The sequence below is a fragment of the Astatotilapia calliptera genome, chromosome 15, assembly GCF_964374335.1.
Source record: "Astatotilapia calliptera chromosome 15, fAstCal68.1, whole genome shotgun sequence".
Lineage (NCBI taxonomy): Eukaryota > Metazoa > Chordata > Actinopteri > Cichliformes > Cichlidae > Astatotilapia > Astatotilapia calliptera.
The window spans coordinates 30476955-30503231 of record NC_137436.1 but is presented as its reverse complement, the minus strand read 5'-3'; the positions used below and the strand labels follow the sequence as shown (position 1 = coordinate 30503231).

The following is a 26277-nucleotide window of genomic DNA, read 5'->3' as shown; positions in this document are numbered from 1 at the left end:
TTTGTGTGTCATCTGCATAGTTATGCTATGATAGTTTATTTTGTTGTTCTTTATAATCTGTGCCAGTTGGAGCATGTAAATGTTAAACAGAAGGGGTCCCAAGATGGAACCTTGGGGAACTCCTCATGCGATACTTGTCTGCTCAGATGTGAAGTTACCTATTGATACAAAGTATTTCCTGTTTTCTAAGTATGTTTTGAACCAGTTTAGTACAGTTCCTGAAAGACCTGCCCAGTTCTCCAGTCGAGTAATATGTTGTGGTCAACTGTATCAAATTCTGCACTGAGATCGAGTAAAACTAAGACTTGCAAAGAAAAGCATCTGGACTTCTTTAAATTACTTGAAGACGTTTCACCTCTCATCCGAGAAGCTTCTTCAGTTCTAAGGTCAAATGGTGGAGAGTCCCAGATATAAACCTAGTGGGAGTATCCCCCCACAGAGGGACAAAAGGACCCCCTGATGATCCTCCAATCGCCTGAGCCAAGGTGTGAAACTGGGTGTGGGTCCTAATCAGACAGAGTTTCAGGTGAGTTCATTGTAAAACCTGGCCCCACCTTATCATGCGAATTCCTGAGATCAGATGGCCCAGGATGTGAGTGGGCTTTAAGGCGTCTGGGAAGGGATCTCAAAACTGGATTATAGATGGCAGAGAGTTGGTGTCGTAAACCACCGCCTCTGTTCAAAGATGGTCGCTCACAGTGGACATAGATGGCTTCTTTCACTCCTCTTTCAAACCATCTGTCCTCTCTGTCCAAAATGTGAACATTGGAATCCTCGAAAGAGTGTCCTTTATCCTTAAGATGCAGATGAACTGCTGAGTCTTGTCCTGTGGAGGTGGCTCTTCTGTGTTGTGCACGTTTTGATAGCCGCACTTAAAACATGCGGCTATCCTAAATGGGCGTTCTTAAAGTCTGCATATTAAGGATAAAGGACACTCTTTCGAGGATGCCAATGTTCACATTTTGGACAGAGAGGACAGATGGTTTGAAAGAGGAGTGAAAGAAGCCATCTATGTCCACTGTGAGCGACCATCTTTGAACAGAGGCGGTGGTTTACGACACCAACTCTCTGCCATCTATAATCCAGTTTTGAGATCCCTCCCCAGACGCCTTAACGTCCACTCACATCCTGGGCCATCTGATCTCAGGAATTCGCATGATAAGGTGGGACCAGATTTCACAATGAACTCACCCGAAACTCTGGCTGATTGGGACCCACACCCAGTTTCACACCTTGGCTCAGGCGATTGGAGGATCATCAGGGGGTCCTTTTGTCCCTCTGTGGGGGGATACTCCCACTAGGTTTATATCTGGGACTCTCCACCATTTGACCTTAGAACTGAAGAAGCTTCTCGGATGAGAGGTGAAACGTCTTCAAGTAACTTAAAGAAGTCCAGACGCTTTTCTTTGCAAGCTCCTTTGACTACAATGACCTGGATGACTGAGAACCTTCACAGACATAAAACTAAGACTGTCATTTTTCCACTGTCTGTATTCAGACATATCTCATTAAACACTTTGGTCAGAGCGGTTTCAGTGCTGTGGTTCTGTCCAAAACCTGCAGTTATTCTGTTTTAAGAAGTAATTGAGCTGTTGAGAAACTGCTTTTTCAATGATCTTACTTAAAAATGGGAGATTTGAGATCGGCCTGTAGTTGTTCATTTGCGTCTTGTCAAGATTGTCCTTTTTCAGTATAGGTTTAATTACAGCAGTTTTTAGTGGTTCTGGAAACACACCTGACATTAAAGAAAGGTTGACGATCAGTAACAGGTCTGACTCCAAAGTCTTTGAGACCTTTTTGAAAAAACTTGTTGGCAGGACATCTAAACAGCAGGAGGAGGAGTTCAGTTGACCTAAGATGTCCTCCAGGTCTTTGGTGTTAATAGGGTGAAACTGTTTGATGGTGTTTAAACAGTTTTTCGGTGTCAACTGTAGAAAATAAGACCTGAGCATTATGACTGTTTTTGGTGATGATGTCAGAGAAATAGGACCTCCTTGCACTCCTCAGTTGTAAATTATAGTTGTGAAGTTTCTCTTTATAGATGTCATAATGAACCTGGAGATTTGTTTTTCTCCATCTGCGCTCGGCTTTCCTACACACTCCTTTTTCATTTTTCACCAGTGTGGAGTTTCTCCATGGAGACTTTTTCCTTCCAGAGATAACCTTCACTTTAATGGGAGCAATTGTGTCCATAACATTTAACATTTTAGCATTGAAGCTATTGACGAGCTCATTGACTGAACCTCTGGACAGGTTAGGTGTTAATGGGTTTAGGTATGGAATGATGTGGAAATGTTTAAGGTTAGGCATTCATTTTTGATGGTTAGGGTAATCAGCTAGGGAAAGCATGATGTAAATGAGATGTCCCCACAAGGATATAAATACATGTGAAGTGATGTGAAGACGTCCAGTACAAACTAGAGACGAATGAAAGATTAGTTTTGTATCTTTTTACATTCGAGAAATCTGTATCAAGTGTGTGTGTGTGTGTGTGTGTGTGTGTGTGTGTGTGTGTGTGTGTGTGTGTGTGTGTGTGTGTGTGTGTGTGTGTGTGTGTGTGGAACTTCTTAAAATGTTTGTAATTCTCTGAAACAGAAAATGGGACAAACTGTGACTGCAAGTGTCAAAACAAACATTTTTGAAATTCTACAAGCTGTAGGTGCAGATATGTGAAAAGGACTTGTTAAACACCACCGTGCAGTCTGCAGTGAACTAAAGGAATGTTTTAAAGAAGAGTGGGGTTAAATTCGTCCATGTTGTAAAGGATGGGTCTGCTGTTCAATCATGTGCAAGTAGTCCTGTGACAACATTCTTTTTCACATGACCATATAAATATTAATATATATATTTATATAGCAATTTTTTAAATGAAGATGCTTTATATGATGACTTAAGAAGGTAATAGTAGTACAGTCCTATTCAGAAAGCAGTGTAACTGTGGATTTGTGTTAGTGGTTTCTCTGTGAAATTAGAGCTTTTCCCTGTGAGTGTATGACCCAGTTTGAAAGCCGTGAAGTATTTTAGCCTCAGCCTTAGTTACTCTTGGAGTGTGAATTAGAGGGCTGAAGCTGTACCTCCTTTTAGGTGTTTGATTTAAAAAACAAAAAACAAAAAACTACTTATGGCGGAAATGTGTTCTCATAGTGTTTAGTCTTACTCCCCAGTACATTTCCTTGATATTTACCTTTTGGTTTCAGGTCAGCCACTGTGTGCATCTGAATACTTTATTCTCTGTTTGTGATGGAGGTGAATGACAAAAACAGTTATGTTAGCATGCACTAATGAGTAATTCACCCTGTAGGTGAGAGTCATGTTTGAATTCAGTCTATTCGCTGACTGAAACACCCCGTGGGCCTGTCTAAAGGGCACGATTGATTAGGGCTGCTCGATTATGGCAAAAATGATAATCACGATTATTTTCACTGAAATTGAGATCTCGATTATTTGACGATATTTATTTAACCCTAACGACCTACTATAGAACCAAGTCCGCCAGAGCTTTTTTTTTTTTTTTTTTACATGTTGTAAGATAAGATAAGATAAGATAAGATAGAACTTTATTAATCCCTCGGGTGGGTTCCTCTGGGAAATTCGACTTCCAAAAAAAGCACAGCAACGACCGAAGTTACAGTTACAGAATTGTTATATATATATATATATACACACACACACACACACACACACACACACACACACACACACACACACATACACACACACATATATAAATACAGAGACAAATATAAATAAAATATACAAAGGGGATAAATAGAATAAATAGGAATAAAAAATAAAAATACAAGTGAATTGCACATTTCAAGTATTGAGTCTATTGCACTGTTGACTATTTACAAAAAGTATTGCACAAGGTATTGTACAGTGAGGTGAAGAGGCACTACAGCTTAGTTGTTCCCCCCTCCTTTGTCCTCCTGTTTCCCCTCCCTCTCCCCTCCAGAGAGGAGTTAAACAGTCTGATGGCGTGTGGGACAAAGGAGTTTTTAAGTCTGTTAGTTCTTGTCTTGGGGAGAAGCAACCTGTCACTGAACAGACTCTTCTGATTGTTTATGGCCGTGTGCAGAGGATGCCCAGCATTGTTCATAATGTCCAGCAGTTTCTTTAATGTCCTTTTCTCTGCCACTGTCACCAGAGTGTCCAGCTTCATGCCGACCACAGAGCTAGCCTTCCTGATCAGTTTCTCCAGCCTGGATGAGTCCCTCTTTGCTGTGCTGCTCCCCCAGCACACCACAGCATAGAAAAGTACTCCAGCAACCACTGACTGGTAAAACATCCTCAGGAGCTTCCTGCAGATGTTAAAAGACCTCAGCCTCCTGAGGAAGTACAGTCGGCTTTGGGCTTTTTTATACAGGTGCTCTGTGTTGCATGACCAGTCCAGTTTATTGTCCACCCACAGCCCGAGGTACTTGTACTTGTTGACCACCTCCACCTCCTCCCCCTCTATCTGAACCGGCAGTGGACCTTCTCTGGACCTCCCGAAGTCCACAACCAGTTCCTTAGTCTTTGACGTGTTGAGTTGCAGGTGGTTTGTGTGACTCCATGCGACAAAGTTCCTCACCAGACTTCTGTACTCCTCTTCCTGATCATCCCAGATACACCCCATGATGGCCGTGTCATCTGCAAACTTCTGAATATGGCATAATTCAGAGTTGTAGCAGAAGTCAGAGGTGTACAGGGTGAAGAGAAGAGGGGACAGCACAGTTCCCTGTGGTGCTCCTGTGCTGCTGACCACTGTGTCAGACGTGATGTCCTTCAGCCTGACGTACTGTGGTCTGTCGGTGAGGTAGTCGGAGATCCAAGCGACCAGGCAGGGGTCCACCTCCATCCTGTTCGGTTTTTCCTGAAGCATACAGGGCCGGATGGTATTAAAGGCACTGGAAAAGTCAAGAAACAGGATCCTGACCGTGCCTTTTCCCCCATCCAGGCGTGAGTGGGCTCTGTGTAGGAGGTACAGGATGGCATCCTCCACTCCGACACCCGCCTTGTATGCAAACTGTAGTGGGTCCTGGGCATGTTGTACCTGTGGTCGGAGGAGGTTGAGGAAGAGCCGCTCTAGAGTCTTCATAAGATGTGACGTCAGTGCCACCGGTCGGAAGTCATTCAGCTCATTGGGCCGGTTCTTTTTGGGGACCGGGACGATGCAGGATGTCTTCCATAGGGCGGGCACTCTCCCCAGTCACAGACTGAGGTTGAAGACTCGTTGTAGCGGCTCCCCAAGTTCAGCAGCACACGCCTTAAGCATCCTAGGACACACCTTGTCTGGGCCTGCTGCCTTTCTGGGGCGAAGCTTCCTCAGTTGCCTCCTGACCTGATCCACTGTGACACTGGGAGATGTTTGGGAGGAGGGGAGGGGGGGAGATGTCTTGCTGCTGAGAGAGGGATTGGAGGAGGGGGGTGTCATGGTGTCAGGAAGGGGGGGAAGCGAGGGAGGCAGGAGAGTGGGGAGAGGACTCTGTAGTGAAGGTGAGGGTGAGGGTGGGGGGGTTGTGGGCTGGTCAAACCTGTTGAAGAAGTTGTTGAGTTCGTTTGCCTTCTCCACAGTCCCCCCCACTGTGCTTTTCTTGGTGTTGTGGCCTGTGATGGTTTTCACACCATTCCAGACCTCCCTCATATTGTTCCTCTCCAACTTCTGCTCCACCTTCCTCCTGTAGGTGTCCTTTGCTTCCCTCAGGCAGCGTTTCACCTCCCGCTGTGCTGCTTTCATCTCCTCCTTCACTTTGCTCCTGAAAGCCTTCTTCTTCATGTTGAGGACAGCTTTGACTTCCTGTGTTACCCACGGTTTGTTATTAGGATAACACCTAATAGTGTAGTGCCATTTGTGGGAGCATTTCAAGTTGCTATACAACTGTTATAGCCCATATTTTAATAATATATATGCATTAAGTCCATAGTAACTACATTAATTGCAAAAAAGTGCAATAAACTACAAAAAAATTAAAAATCGTTTTTGTTTTTGTTTTTTTACATATACTTCTACTTGGAGAAATTTAAGAGATTTATCCCTCAAAACTTTAAATACAAAAAAGTTGCAAAAAATAGTTTACAACAACAGGAAATTTATTTTGAGTGTCTTCATAGTTTTATTTTGGAGATACACCAATTTTTATATACTGCAGGAAAAACAAAAAAACAATCCTATGATGCAAATTTGCAAAGAAAACAGCATGTGCATCAAAATAAACTATTTCCAGCAGTGCAATTCGAGTTCTAAGCATCACAGAAACTATTCAGAAAAGTCAAACATGACTTATAAAAGCACCAGTATAGGCTTTTAAGGCCTACAAGTAAAAAACTACATTTTCTGGGAAAATGACGTCACTTCCGGTTTCAGGCAGGAAATGGCAAACATGCCATAGTTCGCGCTGATGCCTGTTTCACTGTGTTAGGAACAGCTGATCAGATCGGCAAAGCGTGTTTCTGGAATATTATGTTTTTGTTCCTGCAAGCGCTTTTTATGCAATTTTTGCAAAGCTATATGTGGAAGGAAACCGTGACCGAGGACAAGCTGATGGCATAAGATGTAAGTACAACTCCTCCGGTTTAATATGCTAAAAATATTATTGCGCTAGCTTACACGGTTCAGGTTCTACAGGGATTTAAAAATAGTTACACAAAACGGAGCGTGCAGCTCTGACCGGCTTTAAAGGGTTAACAATAACAATGTATTGAATAATGACTTTAAAAAAATAATATAAAATAGTGTGCAACACCACTGAAGGTTTTTTTTACCCCTCTTTTCAACCAAGGCAGTCACTCTCCTCTCCAAATAACTTCTGCTTAGCTTTCCGAGTTTCCCTCGGGTCCTCTTAATCAGCGGTCTCCACCCTTTTTTGCGCCACGGACTGGTTTATGCCCGACAATATTTTCACAGACCGGCCTTTAAGGTGTCGCGGATAAATGAGGGAGGGGCTAATAATCAGCTCAGTCATTTTTAATGATCGTTGAAAGCCCAGATCGTAATTGTGATTAAAATTCGATTAATTGAGCAGCCCTACGATTGATTATGGATTGTCCATGATGGGTCAGCAAATAGGATAGTCCAAATGGGAGTTAGTGAAATCAATGAGCTGCTTAAAGTAGCAGCGCTTGAATGATGTGGAAATGTGCACTGCGTTAGCCAGCCGTTCACACTAATCACACTTTTGTCCCTGAAACTTCTAGCCAATGCAAATATCACTAAATATAATTTTATTTGTATATATCAGGTCAAGCGAATGTGATTTGAGTTAATATGATGAGTTAATATGTAAATTGATCCATCATTTTTCCTAACCACTTACCCAACTAAAGTGGGACCACAAAGAGAGGGTTCCAATACTGATCCGACATCTTTGAGCAAGAGACTGATAATCAGTCCTTTATATTTAAGTCAACATCAAGCTTAAACCGTGTTTTGCTGATTTGTCATCTGTATTATACTGGAACTAAAAAAGTGGGATTGATGCTTCCCTAGACCTAATTTTGGTTTTTAAGTCTGAAGCCTCAGATGGATTTTGAAGAGCGGTGAAAAAAAGAAAAAATTTCAAAAACCTTTCAACACTTTAATGGTCTAAACACAAACTGTCACAAAGAGAGCTGGAGGTGTATTTATTTCTTTTTTCTTATCTTTGGTGTCCTGTAAATTTTGTTTATTCGTTCATGTAGTTTGAATGAGTTGTTTTTGAAAACACTCCAACCCACAACACAAGCACTGTCACATTCAGTGCTTAGAGTTGTCCTCTTTGCCTCTTTGCTCATGAGCTGTATTTGAGACATTTAAGGAATATCTATAAATTGTATCTATAGACTAAGCTATAATCTCTAGAGCATTGTGTGTGTGTATTAATATCTTTGTGGGTACCAGAAATTAGAAGTTTACTATACTAGACAAACAGCCCTTATGGGGACCAAAATCCCAGTTCCCAGTTTGAAGGCATTTTTGATACTCAAAATGCGGTTTTAGTTACAGTTACAGTTAGGGTTACAATTAGGTTAGGGATAGGTTTAGGCAAGGCAAGGAAAGTTTATTTATATAGCACAATTCAACAACAAGGTGATTCAAAGTGCTTCACAGAGACATTAAAAACAAAAACAAATAAAAAGCATGATTTAAAATTGATTAAAAAAACAGTAGATAAAATCAGAACAGTAGATAAAATCAGTAGTTAAAATGTAAGTTTTGAAATTTAAGCTTAAAAGTGTGGATTTGGTGTTTTATTCAAATGCAGCTGAGAACAGGTGAGTCTTCAACCTGGATTTAAATAAACTGAGTGTTTCAGGTGATCTGAGGCTTTCTGGGAGTTTGTTCCAGATATAAGGAGCATAAAAGCTGAATGCAGCTTCTCCGTGTCTGGTTCTGACTGTGGGATCTGATAAAAGACCGGATCCAGATGACCTGAGGGATCTGGGAGGTTCATACTGGGTCAGGAGGTCACTGATGTATTTTGGTCCTAAACCATTCAGAGCTTTATGGACCAGCATCAGAACTTTAAAGTCTATCCTCTGACGGACAGGCAGCCAGTGTAAAGCCCTCAGAGCTGGACTGATGTGGTCCACTTTTTTGGTCTTAGTGAGGACTCGAGCAGCAGAGTTCTGAATGAGCTGCAGCTGTCTGACTGATTTTTTTAGGTAGACCTGTAAAGATGCTGTTACAGTAGTCAAGCCTGCTAAAGATGAATTCATAGACTAGTTTTTCCAGGTCCTGTTGAGACATCAGATCTTTTATCCGTGATATATTCTTGAGGTGATAGTAAGCCGATTTTGTTATTGTCTTAATGTGTTTTTCTACGTTTAGGTCTGCATCCATCACTACACCCAAATTTCTCGCCTGGTTTGTGGTTTTTAGGTGTATAGATTGAAGTGCTCTCGTGACCTGTAATTGTTTTTCTTTGGCACCAAAGACTATTACTTCAGTTTTGTTTTTGTTTAGCTGGAGAAAACTGTGGCACAACCAGTCATTAATTTCCTCAATGCATTTATCAAGAGCCTGTACAGGGCCTCGGTCTCCTGGTGACATTGTGATATATATTTGTGTGTCATCTGCATAGTTATGCTATGATAGTTTATTTTGTTGTTCTTTATAATCTGTGCCAGTTGGAGCATGTAAATGTTAAACAGAAGGGGTCCCAAGATGGAACCTTGGGGAACTCCTCATGCGATACTTGTCTGCTCAGATGTGAAGTTACCTATTGATACAAAGTATTTCCTGTTTTCTAAGTATGTTTTGAACCAGTTTAGTACAGTTCCTGAAAGACCTGCCCAGTTCTCCAGTCGAGTAATATGTTGTGGTCAACTGTATCAAATTCTGCACTGAGATCGAGTAAAACTAAGACTTGCAAAGAAAAGCATCTGGACTTCTTTAAATTACTTGAAGACGTTTCACCTCTCATCCGAGAAGCTTCTTCAGTTCTAAGGTCAAATGGTGGAGAGTCCCAGATATAAACCTAGTGGGAGTATTAAGATGCAGATGGACTGCTGAGTCTTGTCCTGTGGAGGTGGCTCTTCTGTGTTGTGCACGTTTTGATAGCCGCACTCAAAACGTGCGGCTATCCTAAATGGGCGTTCTTAAAGTCTGCATATTAAGGATAAAGGACACTCTTTCGAGGATGCCAATGTTCACATTTTGGACAGAGAGGACAGATGGTTTGAAAGAGGAGTGAAAGAAGCCATCTATGTCCACTGTGAGCGACCATCTTTGAACAGAGGCGGTGGTTTACGACACCAACTCTCTTCCATCTATAATCCAGTTTTGAATTCCCTTCCCAGACGCCTTAACGCCCACTCACATCCTGGGCCATCTGATCTCAGGAATTCGCATGATAAGGTGGGGCCAGATTTCACAATGAACTCACCCGAAACTCTGGCTGATTGGGACCCACACCCAGTTTCACACCTTGGCTCAGGCGATTGGAGGATCATCAGGGGGTCCTTTTGTCCCTCTGTGGGGGGATACTCCCACTAGGTTTATATCTGGGACTCTCCACCATTTGACCTTAGAACTGAAGAAGCTTCTCGGATGAGAGGTGAAACGTCTTCAAGTAACTTAAAGAAGTCCAGACGCTTTTCTTTGCAAGCTCCTTTGACTACAATGACCTGGATGACTGAGAACCTTCACAGACATAAAACTAAGACTGTCATTTTTCCACTGTCTGTATTCAGACATATCTCATTAAACACTTTGGTCAGAGCGGTTTCAGTGCTGTGGTTCTGTCTAAAACCTGCAGTTATTCTGTTGTTACGTCCCCTGGCTAGTCTAGGGGGTTGAAGGGACGAACATAAATGTGGATAGAGAAGGAGGAGCCAAGATGGTAAATTTAAAAGGTTTATTTAATACTGGTGATGGGACGTGGGTTCAGACCGAGGTGTAACGTCAGGGAGAGCCAAGGCCAACATAACAAACAAAACATCCCTGACGTAGAAATAAAAGAAACTTACCTAACTCCAAAGAAACAAAATATACAACCTATAACCATAACCTACCTAACAACACATAAACAGGAGAAAACAGGGTGTCAAAACAAAAGGCAGCTCTCCCCTACAAGCAGTCTGAACATGAAACAATAATGCTCACACAAAATACAAAGGCATGCAAGCCTGCACCAGTATGGCAACCAAAATGGCCGGAGGGGCCCAGAAGCACAGCTCCACAGGCCTTAAATAGTGCTCTGCTGATTACCAATCAGCCGGACTCTGCACAGCATCCAATCAGGACAGAGGAGGTGGAGCCTGGACAAAACAAAGGGTTAATAGGGAGAAGAGACATCCTCCTGGGGGATGTAACACCCCCACCCAGAAAAACAAACGTATAAGTTTGTTAACCTTACACCATCACATTCTTGAGAGGGCATCGGCCACAATATTTTCACATCCTCTTTTATGCTTTATTTCAATGTTGTAGTTTTGTGAAATTAAAGCCCACCTCATCAATCGTTGATTGTTGTTATACATACGAGAGAGGAACACGAGAGGATTGTGATCAGTGAAGACCTCCACAGGTTGGGAAGTAGATCCCACATACACGTCAAAATGCTGAAGAGCCAGAAGCATGGCCAGAGTCTCCTTTTCAATTGTCGAGTACCGCCTTTGATGAGTATCGAACTTCTTGCCAAAGAAGCAGACAGGATGACTCACTCCTTGTCCATCATCCTGAAGAAGAACAGCTCCAGCCCCCACCTCACTGGCATCCACTTCAAGCTTGAAAGGTTTAGAAAAGTCTGGAGCGACAAGAACAGGTGAACTCGACAGAAGACCTTTTGCACATTCAAAAGCATGTTGACACTCAGGACTCCAAATGAATGGTACCTTCGGGCTGCACAGGTTTGTCAGTGGTGTTACGACTTCAGAAAAATTCCTACAGAAACACCTGTAGTAACCAACCATCCCCAGAAATCTGCGCAGCTCACGGCGTGTTGTTGGCACAGGAAAGTTGAGGATGGCATTAACCTTTGCACTGATTGGGCGAACCTTGCCCTGCCCAACTTCCTTTCCAAGGTAGGTCACTGTAGCCTTACCAAACTCGCATTTAGCCAAGTTGAGGGTCAAGGAAGCATCAGCTAAACGCTTGAACACAGTGGTTAAGGTGTCAACATGCTCTGACCAGCTGGAAGAATAGATGACCACATCATCAAGGTAAACATTACAGTTTGCCACACCAGATAATACAGTTGACATTAACCTCTGAAAGGTAGCAGGAGCATTTCTCATTCCAAATGCCATGACTGTATATTGTAAAAAGTGATCAGGTGTTACGAAAGCTGAGATTTCTGATGCTCTTTCTGTCAGAGGTACTTGCCAATAACCTTTAAGAAGGTCAAGCTTACTCACATAAGCAGCAGATCCGACGCTGTCAATACAGTCCTCAACCCGGGGCAGTGGGAAGGAATCAGGCACTGTTACTGCATTTACCTTGCGGAAATCTGTGCAAAAGCGAGGTGTTCCATCTGATTTTGGCGTAACCAGGCACGGAGAACTCCATGGACTATAGCTTGGGATAGCCAATCCATGCTTCAGAAGGTAGTCTACTTCTGTGTTCATCATTTCCCTTTTTGCCATATTCACACGGTAAGCATGCTGCTTAATAGGCACGGCATTCCCAACATCAATGTCGTGCTCTATTACAGTAGTACGGGAAGGCATGTCCCCAAAGAGTGTTAAATGAATGGTGACGAGCCTTTCAATGTCCAACTGTTGCTCACGGGTCAAGTGAGACAGATATATAGACAACTGGGACAGTACCTCAGAATTAAGCATTCTGGCATTCTGGTAGCTGGCATCACAAAGTTTGAGCCCGTCTTCATCTAAACTTGACCTCAATCCTGAGGAAGAGTTCAACAAGAGAGGTTCTGGAGATGAGATTGGCTTGGACGGAGATGCCACAGACTTATCTGCAGGACCACAGAGAGAGTCAGCTCTAGAATGAAAAGATTTGAGCATATTGAGATGGCACAAGCGTGTTTTACGCTTCCTGTCTGGGGTTTTAATCACATAGTCAGTGTCATTTACTTTCTTATCCACCTGGTATGGTCCACAGAAGCGGGCAGACAATGCAGAGCTAGCAGTTGGTAGAAGAACCAAAACCTTGTCACCTGGATTGAAAGATCGAGGAACGGCTTTCTTATCATACCAACTCTTCATCTTCCCCTGAGCAGAGGAGAGGGCTTCTGCAGCTGCCAACCTGGCCTTATGGAGGCGCTCTCTGAACTGTGAAACATAATCCAGAACATTAGTTTTCACAACATGGTCTGTTGACAAGAACTGTTCTTTCAACAACTTCAAAGGTCCCCGGACAGAATGACCAAACACTAGTTCATTTGGGCTAAACCCAAGGGACTCTTGCTTAGCTTCGCGCATGGCAAACACCATCAGGGGTACTCCCTCATCCCACTCTTTTGCAGTATCCAAGCAGTATTTCTGCAATGTTGCCTTGAGTGTCTGATGCCAGCGCTCCAATGCTCCTTGAGACTCAGGATGGTATGCACTTGACACAACATGCTTAATCCCCAGAGTCTGCATGACCTGCTTGAAAAGTTTAGACAGAAAGTTAGTTCCTTGGTCTGTCTGGACTACTTTTGGTAAACCAAAAGTAGTGAAGAACTTTGTCAAAACTTTAATCACCAAAGGTGCAGTTATTCTTCTGAGTGGGACAGCTTCTGGAAAACGAGTCGAAGTACACATTGCAGTCAGTAAAAACTGATTACCATTCTTTGTCTTGGGCAATGGACCAACACAGTCCACAATGACACGTTCAAAAGGTTCACCAAGTACTGGTATAGGATGAAGAGGAGCTATAGGAACTGTCTGGTTTGGCTTTCCTGCAATCTGACATGTTTTACAAGTGCGGCAAAACTCAACTATATCAGCCTTCAATCCTGGCCAAAAGAAATGGTTGAGTATCTTGTTGTACGTTTTTGTAACTCCCAAATGACCAGACAGAGGGTGCTCATGTGCAAGGGAGACTACGTAGTGACGATACTCAAGAGGCACAACAATCTGATAAGTAGTGCTCCAGTCACAGTCATCAGAACAGCTTTCCTCTACGTCTGCTGTTAGACTTGGGTGGGCAGTCCACTTGCGCATCAAGACCCCATCTTCCAAGAAATAAGAAGCCTTTATATTTCCTGTTTCAGAAAGAGAAGTAAAGCATTTAGTCAATGAGGGATCAGACTTCTGAGCAGCAACAAGGCTTTCACGTGTGACTGGCAAGTCTAACTGTGGAAGATGTAGATCCTTCCACTTCTCAGTAGTATCCTTTGAACCACTTTTAAGATCAATCAGGGTTTGCAAATCATCTGTAGCCAGAGCCTGAGCCAACGAAGAGTCTGACAAATCAATTTCTGCAGCTTTACGTCTTGCTTGAGCCCTGGTGAGAACACAAGCAGGAAAAACAGATGGGAAACATGTTGCTAGGTCGTTGCTCTTCAAGTTTGATTCTGGATCATTTATTACTTCGGGAACAGGTTGCACTTTTCCACCAGCAATATCATTTCCCAAAATGAACTGCACCCCTTTTATGGGAAGTGAGGGGCGTACTGCCACAGAGAAGATGCCATTAACCAACTTTGACTTGATGTGTACATAATGCAAAGGAGCTTCGACATAGCCCATTTCAACTCCTTGAATCAGAATACTACCATGACAAGAGGAATGGTCACTCAGGGGTAATACATCAGATAAAATCACAGATCTTGACCCTCCCGTATCTCTGAGTATTCGAATGGGTTTTTCATCCTCAGGCTTCCCAGTCAATGACACAGTGCCATCTAAGAGGAAGGGTTTGAAGCAGGGATCAACTCCTTCACTTTGGTCCCTTCTCTCAGCACGGATGGTTTTAATTAAGCCTACTCCTTTTGGTGACTGGTTCTTGCGCTTCAAAGCGGGACATTCAACAACAACATGACCAAGTTTATGACAATAGAAACATTCCCTTTCAGTCCTTGGAGCAAAAGTCTGTCGTGGGCTTGAAGGATCCTTTCGTGGGGGAGGTTCTCTGGTGGTAACTTCACGTTTCTGCACAAAAACAGTTTTATGAGTCAGCACAAATTCATCAGCTATCACAGCTGCTTCTTTCAAAGTGGAAACCTTCTGTTCATTAAGGTGTACAACAATGCGTTCTGGCAGGCCATTCTTGAACTCTTCCAGCAGTATCAGTTCACGTAAGGAGTTGTAGTCAGGAACTTTACTTGCTGTTATCCATCTATCAAAAAGAGTAGCTTTTTCACGAGCAAACTCTACAAAAGTCTGATTTGCTGTTCTTTTGTGATTGCGAAAGCGTTGCCTATACGCTTCGGGAACAAGTTCATAAGCAGCAAGGATAGCAGACTTCACTACATCATATTTCAAACTTTCTTCCAAAGACAAAGCAGAACAGACTTCTTGTGCTTTGCCTACCAATTTGCACTGAAGAAGCAATGGCCAAACTTCTCTCGGCCAGTGCAATGAGGCAGCCACACGTTCAAACACATTGAAATATGTATCAACTTCTGATTCACGAAATGGAGGTACCAACACAATGTTTTTACTCACATTGAAACCACCTGGGTTTACAGGGGAGGAGGTTGTTTCACCAACAGATGAATTTGCAGAACTAGGTTGAGTAGTAGTACTTCTTGAAGTCTGTGCCTGTAACTCCAACTGACGCAGTCTGACCTCCCTTTCAATCTGCAACTCCAGCTCCAACTTTTTCAGCTTTAACACCTTTTCTGTCTCTGCTTCCAACCTGCGAAGTTCCAACTCTGCCTGACGAGCTTGGGCTTTATCCTGAGCCTCAAATTGTAATTTAGCCAAACGTACCTTGAGTAATACTTCTTGTCTTGAACGAGGAGAAGATGGAGTAGCAAAAGAAGGTGAGCCATTAGTGCTTAAATTTTCCACCATTTGTTGCTCCACAGCAGCAGGGTTTTGCCCTTGGTCCTTTAACACAGCAGGCTTCAGTCCTTCATTAGGGGTCCTGTCAAGAGGAACTGGCAAACGAGGTGATTTAGAAACAGGAAGCAGGCCTTCTTCCACAAGTTTGTTTGAAACAGCAGTTTTCAAGTCCTCTTTCACCATTTGCCTTGATACATTTAACTCAAAGTGTGCTGCTATAGCAAACAAATCACGTTTTCTACACGCATTTAGCTCCTCCCAAGAAGGATTACTCAAAAATGCACTCAAAGCAAAAACACCAGTTGCCATACTAACTACCTCTGCCAAATACACCAGCAGAAACAAACAACTCCAAACCTTCACCATCCACAAATGGATTAACCAGGACTTTTATCCCGGACGAGCCCCCAATTTATGTTACGTCCCCTGGCTAGTCTAGGGGGTTGAAGGGACGAACATAAATGTGGATAGAGAAGGAGGAGCCAAGATGGTAAATTTAAAAGGTTTATTTAATACTGGTGATGGGACGTGGGTTCAGACCGAGGTGTAACGTCAGGGAGAGCCAAGGCCAACATAACAAACAAAACATCCCTGACGTAGAAATAAAAGAAACTTACCTAACTCCAAAGAAACAAAATATACAACCCATAACCATAACCTACCTAACAACACATAAACAGGAGAAAACAGGGTGTCAAAACAAAAGGCAGCTCTCCCCTACAAGCAGTCTGAACATGAAACAATAATGCTCACACAAAATACAAAGGCATGCAAGCCTGCACCAGTATGGCAACCAAAATGGCCGGAGGGGCCCAGAAGCACAGCTCCACAGGCCTTAAATAGTGCTCTGCTGATTACCAATCAGCCGGACTCTGCACAGCATCCAATCAGGACAGAGGAGGTGGAGCCTGGACAAAACAAAGGGTTAATAGGGAGAAGAGACATCCTCCTGGGGGATGTAACACCCCCACCCAGAAAAACAAACGTATAAGTTTGTTTAAGAAGTAATTGAGCTGTTGAGAAACTGCTTTTTCAATGATCTTACTTAAAAATGGGAGATTTGAGATCGGCCTGTAGTTGTTCATTTGCGTCTTGTCAAGATTGTCCTTTTTCAGTATAGGTTTAATTACAGCAGTTTTTAGTGGTTCTGGAAACACACCTGACATTAAAGAAAGGTTGACGATCAGTAACAGGTCTGACTCCAAAGTCTTTGAGACCTTTTTGAAAAAACTTGTTGGCAGGACATCTAAACAGCAAGAGGAGGAGTTCAGTTGACCTAAGATGTCCTCCAGGTCTTTGGTGTTAATAGGGTGAAACTGTTTGATGGTGTTTAAACAGTTTTTCGGTGTCAACTGTAGAAAATAAGACCCGAGCATTATGACTGTTTTTGGTGATGATGTCAGAGAAATAGGACCTCCTTGCACTCCTCAGTTGTAAATTATAGTTGTGAAGTTTCTCTTTATAGATGTCATAATGAACCTGGAGATTTGTTTTTCTCCATCTGCGCTCGGCTTTCCTACAGTCTCCTTTTTTATTTTTCACCAGTGTGGAGTTTCTCCATGGAGATTTTTTCCTTCCAGAGATAACCTTCACTTTAATGGGAGCTATTGTGTCCATAACATTTAACATTTTAGCATTGAAGCTATTGACGAGCTCATTGACTGAACCTCTGGACAGGTCAGGTGTTAATGGGTTTAGGTATGGAATGATGTGGAAATGTTTAAGGTTAGGCATTCATTTTTGATGGTTAGGGTAATCAGCTAGGGAAAGCATGATGTAAATGAGATGTCCCCACAAGGATATAAATACATGTGAAGTGATGTGAAGACGTCCAGTACAAACTAGAGAAGAATGAAAGATTAGTTTTGTATCTTTTTACATTCGAGAAATCTGTATCAAGTGTGTCTGTGTGTGTGTGTGTGAGTGGAACTTGTTAAAATGTTTGTAATTCTCTGAAACAGAAAATGGGACAAACTGTGACTGCAAGTGTCAAAACAAACATTTTTGAAATTCTACAAGCTGTAGGTGCAGATATGTGAAAAGGACTTGTTAAACACCACCGTGCAGTCTGCAGTGAACTAAAGGAATGTTTTAAAGAAGAGTGGGGTTAAATTCGTCCATGTTGTAAAGGATGGGTCTGCTGTTCAATCATGTGCAAGTAGTCCTGTGACAACATTCTTTTTCACATGACCATATAAATATTAATATATATATTTATATAGCAATTTTTTAAATGAAGATGCTTTATATGATGACTTAAGAAGGTAATAGTAGTACAGTCCTATTCAGAAAGCAGTGTAACTGTGGATTTGTGTTAGTGGTTTCTCTGTGAAATTAGAGCTTTTCCCTGTGAGTGTATGACCCAGTTTGAAAGCCGTGAGGTATTTTAGCCTCAGCCTTAGTTACTCTTGGAGTGTGAATTAGAGGGCTGAAGCTGTACCTCCTTTTAGGTGTTTGATTTAAAAAACAAAAAACTACTTATGGCGGAAATGTGTTCTCATAGTGTTTAGTCTTACTCCCCAGTACATTTCCTTGATATTTACCTTTTGGTTTCAGGTCAGCCACTGTGTGCATCTGAATACTTTATTCTCTGTTTGTGATGGAGGTGAATGACAAAAACAGTTATGTTAGCATGCACTAATGAGTAATTCACCCTGTAGGTGAGAGTCATGTTTGAATTCAGTCTATTCGCTGACTGAAACACCCCGTGGGCCTGTCTAAAGGGCACGATAATGTAATTACCCATCATCCCTTGTCTTTTTTGGGGGCAATTCAAGATTATTTAAGGTGTGTGAGGACAGGCGACACTTTGTTCTTGTCTACCATTTTACTTTTATTCCTCCGGCTCCTTTTTGCTGTTTTCTTGAAGATGCAAAAGTTAACATTTTTTTCTGTCACGACAGCTCTTATTTCTTGATTTTGTGCTTTTCGCCACTTGTTACATCGTTATCAGATGAGCATATGTGATGCACAAACCTGACATCAAACATTAATCAGACCTTTCCACTGTGTGTTCCAGCTGTTACGAGAACTGAAACACCCAAATGTGATCGCCCTCCAGAAAGTGTTCCTGTCCCACAGTGACAGAAAGGTCTGGCTCCTCTTTGACTACGCCGAACACGACTTGTGGGTGAGTCTCTGCGCCATTACTTCTAGCAAGAACTGTTCATATGATTAATGAATGACAGAAAACCTCGTGCTACAGAAACGGTTACCTAATGATGTTTACATTAAGATTCAGCACTGTGCCCTAAACCGTTAATATTGTGTATAAACAGCAGCCGCAGTGTCTCTGGATTGTTACAAATGTTTTATTTGTTCACTCATATTTTTGGTGCTCTGGGGAAAGTATGAAAAGGAGACAACTGGAGGTGGTTTTGTAGATATTGTGTTTATTCCATCTGATGAGGCATGCATAAGTGAGGCAAACCCTTTCTTTGCTTCACAGCACATCATCAAGTTCCACCGCGCCTCCAAGGCCAATAAGAAGCCTATGCAGCTGCCCCGAGGGATGGTGAAGTCTCTCTTGTATCAGATCCTGGATGGGATCCATTACCTCCATGCCAACTGGGTGCTCCACAGGGATCTGGTGAGTGGCTATATTAGCTTCAGTGCTCTCATTTCCCTTTACAGACACTTACCCACTCCATACATATGTTTCCAAAGGCATTGTGATTAACCAAGGTTATTAAAATTGAGAAACTGAAAGGAAACGCTAGGTATGAAGTTAAATATAATAACATACTTCCTTCTTTTATCTGAAACAACAAAGAACCCCACCACCACCACGTATTTTTATAAATAAAAAAACAAACTCAAACTGCTCAAACTACTAAAGCTAAGCAGTTTGAAAAGCTAAAAATCCACTGATACTGGAAGTAAAACCTTCCTGCAACAGGTGTTAGATAACAATTAGGAAATGAAAATAAAATAGTGTGACTATCTTACTGTTAGGAATGAAAATTTAGGGAGAAAATATCTGAACCTCTTATCTGAAGGCTGTCCACTCTACTATATCTACTTCTCACAGAACTCGTTCCCACGGAACGATTCCACCGAGCAGAGCTGTGTTATTTCACTGCCTTTCGTTGTTATGTCTTCGTGTGATGTGTTATGATGATTTTATTTGTTGGAAGAAGCACAATGACCTGAACTCTGAGTGCTTTCTGACTCCCGTCTACCCTTTAACCTGGTTCCAACACACACGTGGTTCCTGTGAGACTCTGTTCTCCTCGCTTTTCCCACAGGGCTTTGGTTGAAGGGAGGTCGCTGTGTATATTACCTGATTTCTGACAGTCTGTTTGGAGATACAATTTTGTTATGCTAGTACCACCGAAAAGAACCAGTCAACGTGGCTCCAGGCACCTTCTGAGAAAACAGATCTGTCACATGTTAAAGAAAGAAAAAGCAGAACTGGAACAATTTCCAACATATGACTCAGCACTGCAAACTCCCACAGCCCATCTGTAAGTGCATCTCCCCTGCCTCTCTCTGCCTCCCTGCATCTGTCACTCACCACTGAGGACCATGTGCACTTTTGCTTGTGGATGAAAAAGTATAATTAACCAAACAGCAGATTATGTGGTGAAACTTTGATTTGATTACTGCCATTGCTGCTTTGACGTCAGATGGGCTGCACTGAGTCCTTTTTCCAGATAATGCTCTGGTAAGACTGGCTCACTGAGATTACACTGTTTAAGCGAAAGTTAGCTAAGCTTTTGGCTTTAGATAAATCAGGTTCAGAAGTCAAAGGGCAGAGCTCCCAAACAGTTCAAGCATCTGTCTATGGGTTCCGTTTTCTTTATGTCCGGTTGTCAACTCTTACGTAATCCCAAACGATCCTTTGTAGTCATGTGGTGTCTTGACAGCACATTATGCAAACCTGAACGGATCAAGTAGGTATTTCAGTCTGTTGGTGATCCACAAGGTATCTATAAAAGTTTCTACAGTTTGGATGCTGTAAATGCGTCAGTGACGAGACCATAAATGTTTGTGTTCTCAGCCAGTCATGTTATGGCTCCTCACATGTGTTTGTACTGTGGACAGGCCACTGACGTATTCATGTGCACCTATGATGAGAAGGTCCCAGCATGTAAGCTGTAAACTGTCCACTGCAGCAGCTGTTTGTTGTCCTCATTCATGCTTTTTTCTCCTTTGATGTTTCTTTTTGTTCGGGCCAACCTTTTTACCAGTCAGGATTAAATCTATGAATAGTGTCTTTGCTGAGGGTTATAGCTATCCATAGCCTCTGCTCTAGTTGACTTCATCATCTGTTTGCTTAGTCCGGCATTAATCCTGCACACCCTCACTTCACTCAACAGAAACATGCCATATTTGCTGTTATGTTGTATACAGTGGCCTTTGCCTCAGTTGTCAGATAAATCACACCTTAAAAACAAGACCCTGGGGTAAAAAAAAAAGAAAGAAAAGAAAACAACAACAAACAACTCCAAAAAAATTCAGGATTCTTTGTGTGAATCCTATGAAACAGACCATTTAGATAAAATACAAAACACGGTAGTATTAAATTCCTCCTTACAAGGAGGGATGGGAATTGATAGGAATTTAGCAATTCCGATTCCATTGTCAATATCACTTATCAATCCTCATTGGCTCCACTTTGCGAGTTGCCCCCATCTCTAAGCAGCATATCAGTGACGTTACACTCATGCAAATCATTACATGCTTCGTGGATGTTGGAGGTATTTCTCTTCCCTCTCTTTAACAATATAAACCTACAGGCTACAGCCCCACACACCAACACCTCATCTACCTATATAAGTAGACTCATGATCTTTTTTCTTAGAATTTAGGTATGAAAACAAAGCCGACAGCACAGAGCAAAGATGAAAACCAGCACTTTAAAGCGATCACCAGAGTGATTCTATTTTAGAAACATGAACAGGTAGAAATGGAGGCTACAGGCTTCAGTTTGTTACCCTTTGAAGTTCAGCAGTGGCTGATTTCGCCACAAATGACAGCTCACTTTATCGCAGTGCTGGGCTGGGGTCAGCATTTACTCAGCTTTAACACCACTCTGGGCTCTTGGCTAACTTAGTGTTAGCATGCTGTCTGTGCAGGTGTAAGGTGTTAGCAGTTGTTTCTGTCCTGGAGCAGTCTCCACTTTGCCATCGCGCTCTCATTCTATAGTGTAATAAAAATAAAAGTAATGTAAACTGTGCCACTTTTTCCCTGCTGGAGACACAGCTGATTGTAGTGACAGTCTAAGAACCGATAACCTTATAATTCCTTTTACTGAGATGATAATTATTATTCTGTTACTGATAAATTAAAACACTGCAGTGAAAAAGTAGCTGGAAGTGCACAGGAAGAATCGACACTGCTGAACAGGACAATCACAATAGCTGCGGGCTGCGTCGACCTAATGTTGTGCTACAACCTGATGAGGGTGCACATCAGCTTACGTTGTAGATTATGGCGTAGACTTACTGCTGAAGCATAAATCAGGTGTTAGAACAGCAAACTACAATTGTTTTCGTTATTTGTTCCCTTGATTAGGCCTGCAGCAAGAAATAAAACAAGGTGAAACAACCAGTTAGAGCTGCCGAGTATACGCTGTGCTGTAGTGTGTGTGAACTAGCAACCCTCCATCAAATCATGCACTCACAGTGTGCCAGCATGGCTTTAGTAGTCTCTGTTGCTCACAGCAGTTGCCATAGTAGGAAAAACACAAGTGTTAGTAGTAACATTAATGTTGACTCTGTGAGCCTGAAACATGTCTTCAGTAAAAGACAGGCTCTTAAAATAACGTGTCAGGATGTTTCGTACAGACTTTTATTTTGTAGCACTTTGTAAATTTGTGGAAACCTTAAGCACCAAAGTTCATAATATACACAATATGAATTCTCTTACAGTAGCTGTGTGGATGTTTTGGCTCTCTTAAGGTCACACCAGTCTTATCTACACACCAACATTTCCGGCCCCTCGATTATTTTCGCTGCAGCCGTTATTTTGCTGTCTCTCTGCCAGGGCTTCCTGCCATTGTTGCCACATAACCTCACTCGTAAATTTCATTCTTGTCTCTTGTCATCGGTGAGATTAGCGTCTTTTGTGCAGGTGCCTGGCTCTGTGTCGGGTCTCTGCGCGGGCATGAGAAATAACAACTGAAATTAGAGAGACTGCTCGTAGCAAACATGATGCTACGTTATGGAAAAATCTACCCAAGGCCTCTTACTGCTGTCTAAGTAGATGTGAAAGTCTTCCCATGAGCTGTATTGTGAATACATGCGAGGGGAGGAGCAGACATGTATTGTGCCACACAGGGAACGGTTTTCCTGCCCACTGTATCTTTAACAGCTGCAATAGTTCTGCTGTTGCATAAGCATGTCTTTGTGCTTGAGTGTAGCATGCTCTGACTCTCTGGAAAGCATCCATGTACTGTGCATTGCACTGTCACAAAGCCCATCCCCCATTTACTCTTGCAGTTACTCCTCTGTCGTCGTCCACCCCCCCCCCCCCAATCAGAGGTGCTTGCCGTCTTATGTAAGATGATGTCAAGCCCACCGCTCTGCACAGATAGCTGATTCAAGAACCTGACTCTGCAAGCCAAAGCAAAAGGCATGCATTTCCATGGACTGTACCAATAATCACTTAAGAGAGGGGTGGTGTGTGTTAGGGTATTACTGAAGGTCATCTGTTATAGTAACCAGCAGTGCTATACTACATGCATATTACTGGGTGGGTGGCTGTAAGAAACTCATCATGCAAGGCGTGGAATTCTACACAACCACATTTTTTTTTCAGTGTCTAAAGTGGGAAAGTGAACCGTGTGTGCTTGCACTGAGAAGTTTGCTTTAGTTTTCATTCAGTTTTGCATAGATGAGTTGAATTCTAATCTGGTGTCTCATTCAGATTATAATTGTTAATATTAACCTATTTACTTCTATTATTACCAAGAGGTATTTAATCCAGTGACACGAGTAAAACAATGTAATCTGTACTCAGCATCTGTGTTTTGCACTAAAACTAACTTATTTCTGCAGTTTATGTGTCATATATAAACTCTTTAATAATGGAAAGATATTGTTGTTTTACCTTTTTAAGATTTTAAGAAGTGTCCAAAAGCAAGAGAGTTTGACTAGAGCCAGATCTGAATTTTCAAAATATCTGGGCTGCTAGTAGCATGCAATTAGCTCTGCTGTATTGAAATATGATGGAAATGATCCAAACATAAGATAATTTCTGATCATATTTCTTTAAAACAGGAGCTTCATGACTGTCTGATTGGTGATTCCTATTGGTAGGACTTATTCGTTGAATGCACACTGATTAAACAAATGTCTGCTGCAGGTCAGATGCACTTTATGCTTAAGAACTCTACACCAATTATTTCCTTTTCTGTGTTCTGGTCTCTGTGGTTTCCAGTAGTTCTTAGTTGTTTTTACCCCCTTTTTCTAATCTTGTACATCCTCAACTCCTGTCCTCACATCTTAGTCCCAATCTCAGTGGAGGAGGAAAGGATAAGACATAAGGGGAAAGGAATTGTGGCAACAGGGATTTAACAAAAACTTAAAGCAATGTTGGTTAAATATGACATTTGGTACAGCCGGACCATGAAGTGTTCTGTTCGTAGCCCAGTTTCAGCTGTGTTTTCTTATTTCAGTTTTAACATTACTCCTGGAATTTTTTTTATACTGAAGGCCTCTTTTAATCAAAATCCCAGAAACATCCTCGTCGGATCATCTGGTTTCCCTTCACGTTGCGTTGTTACTGGACTGGGGTTAATAAAGCTCACTTTCAAGGGTCAAGTTCTTTTTTTAAAATTAGATGACCTGAATGTTTTCCTGGACAGGCGTGCATTTCCTCTTATCTCAGTGGTCTAGATGTAAATGATAACATGAGTCAGGCTTGAATTCTCCAAGTTCAGCCTTAATGCCTTATCACCAAACAAATTTCCTCATATTTTCATGACAGATTTAATCGCTGCCTTGCTTCAGCAGTCTGCGTGTTATTAATTCACTCTGTTTACAGGTGATTTGTCAGCTTGAGTAATATCTCATTGTAGCAGCATTGGTATTAATACAGTGCTTTTTTCCCTCCCCCTTGTATTTTGCGTCACCCTACAACTATTCGAAACGGTTGCCTGGTGCTCCCTAACCCTGGTTGTGACAGAGGTCCCTTCTGGCTAAATGAGACTTCTTCCTCCCCGCTGTTGCCAAGCACTGCTCCTAGGGGTTGAGTACTCTCACTCCACACACTGTAAACAAACAGCAGCTACTTGAGGAAAAGCAGAACGAGAGTTGAACCAACCAACTGGCTGCGTGAAAGGATGAAGCATGCTTTAATACTACTGCATACTGCACTAATAGCTCAAAGGGGCTTCATTATCTGGACAGTTGGTCGTTGATGAGTCCTGTAGGCTGTCACCTTTCGCTTCAGCTTGTTTATCAGCTTGCCCACTCTGTTACGTAAGTGTGTAAGTTTGGCTCCTGAAGTGGCCTACTTTTTGATACAAAGATGTAAATGATTTTGTAAAAGAGGGCCACGTCCCTAAGGACTGGGTTTACAGATCCTCTGTGGGGCGGAGAGTGTTTATTTTCCCCTGGCTCCCGATCCATTTATGAAACTGTCCAAATGGAACTGATTAATTTCACTGGCTGCATTTGAAGGGAAATCTTAATATGGGGGGTGTGAAAAGGAATTTGGTGCATGCTTCACTAACTTTGGTGCATATTTCAATCAATTTATTACATCTCCTTATATCACTGTGGTCTGCTGCTCTTTGAAACAGTCCCTCTTGCACTCATGTTTCTACTTTTCAGCTTTTCCTTCCATTAGACACGTGAACTTATTTACATCAAACTTCATTTTTGCATGCTCATTTTGCATTTTGAAGGCACTGGCACTCACTCAGGTCTTTTACAGAACATTCAAGAGGTAAAAAAAAGAAAAAAGAGTACGTTCAGGCTAGGCATATTAATTCACTTAGGTCTGTTTAGAATTTGAAAGAGGGGCTGAACTCCTCGGGCCTTTGAAGAGACGCTTGTCTTTGTGTTTGCCGATCGTGGGGGTGTCATGTTGTGGGCATGAATAGCAGATCTCATTATTAGTGCTGTTTCTATGGCAACAAAATACGTTTGCCAGTCAGATCTGAGTCTGCCAAGCCAGAGGGTTCACATTCACTCAAACACCCAGGGAGACAGTTTGACAACAAGCATTACTGCATCCTACTGCACGACAAGGTAAACTTCAAAAACAGGGGCCCACTGATGTTATTTGCCCTCTGAAAAAACGTACAGAGGTTTTCCGATGCATTTTATATCCTCTGGTAATTCAGAGACTTAAAACCACTGTGCTTACAACTGCAAATTATATGCAAGAAGTTGAGTTAGCGAATGGTCTGAAGAGCAGTGAGAAAAATACATCGGCCTTCATGTGTTGCGTCCTAGATGCTGTGCCGCGAGCCCTGTGGCAAAAGCCTGAACCAACACTTCTTCATGCTCCACATTCCTTTCTGAAGAGGAAAACACAGATAACAGCATTCAAAGCTGTTTTAATTACTCATTTTAGCAATGCATCCTGTGACTCTGAAGGGTTTTGTATGCATTGGTGGCCATTCAGCTTTAGGGGCCTCCTAATTTCACTCTGATCCATCTAATTTTCAGCTGGGGGAGTAAGCAACCGCCGTCAGCCAACAGGCTCAGAAAAATCCAGTGAACACTATAAAATTAACAATTTGTTAATTAAATGTCAACGTTGAGCGTCTAGTTTGCTGTGCTGCAGTAACTACTGTTATATTTACTAAGTGAAAATGTAATAGGTTAATATTTCCCTATTTCCCATCCCAGCTATATACTGTTTACACAGTGGACCAGTTTCACATGTTGACGTCTGAATGTGTGTGAGCCAACAGCCTCCTAATTTTCTGTTTGGGAGATGCTTGGCACTGTGTGACATCAT

General features: G+C 42.2%; 2 protein-coding genes across 2 annotated transcripts in view; one reads left to right on the top strand and one right to left on the bottom strand.

Annotated features, from left to right (window-relative positions):
* Positions 1-26277, top strand: part of cdk19 (cyclin dependent kinase 19) — a 75753-nt gene that overhangs the window by 37522 nt on the left and 11954 nt on the right. Inside the window, exons 3-4 of the mRNA XM_026194207.2 lie at positions 18377-18487; positions 18806-18946. Coding sequence (XP_026049992.1) covers positions 18377-18487; positions 18806-18946 — 252 coding nt within the window. The remainder of the gene's footprint in view (positions 1-18376; positions 18488-18805; positions 18947-26277) is intronic.
* On the bottom strand, positions 11071-16347 carry LOC145420524 (uncharacterized). The gene is made up of 2 exons (XM_080289838.1): positions 11296-16347; positions 11071-11207 (listed from the first exon to the last, which is right to left on the bottom strand). Exons 1-2 carry the CDS (start codon positions 15721-15723, stop codon positions 11121-11123), a joined length of 4515 nt encoding a protein of 1504 aa, XP_080145964.1. The 5' UTR covers positions 15724-16347; the 3' UTR covers positions 11071-11120.

Excerpts from the sequence above, each read along its gene's own strand:
- LOC145420524 (XM_080289838.1), bottom strand. The coding sequence starts at position 15,723 with ATGGTGAAGGTTTGGAGTTGTTTGTTTCTGCTGGTGTATTTGGCAGAG. Across the intron at positions 11,208-11,295 it reads CAAACCTGTGCAGCCCGAAG|ACTTTTCTAAACCTTTCAAG; the intron begins GTACCATTCATT and ends TTGTCGCTCCAG.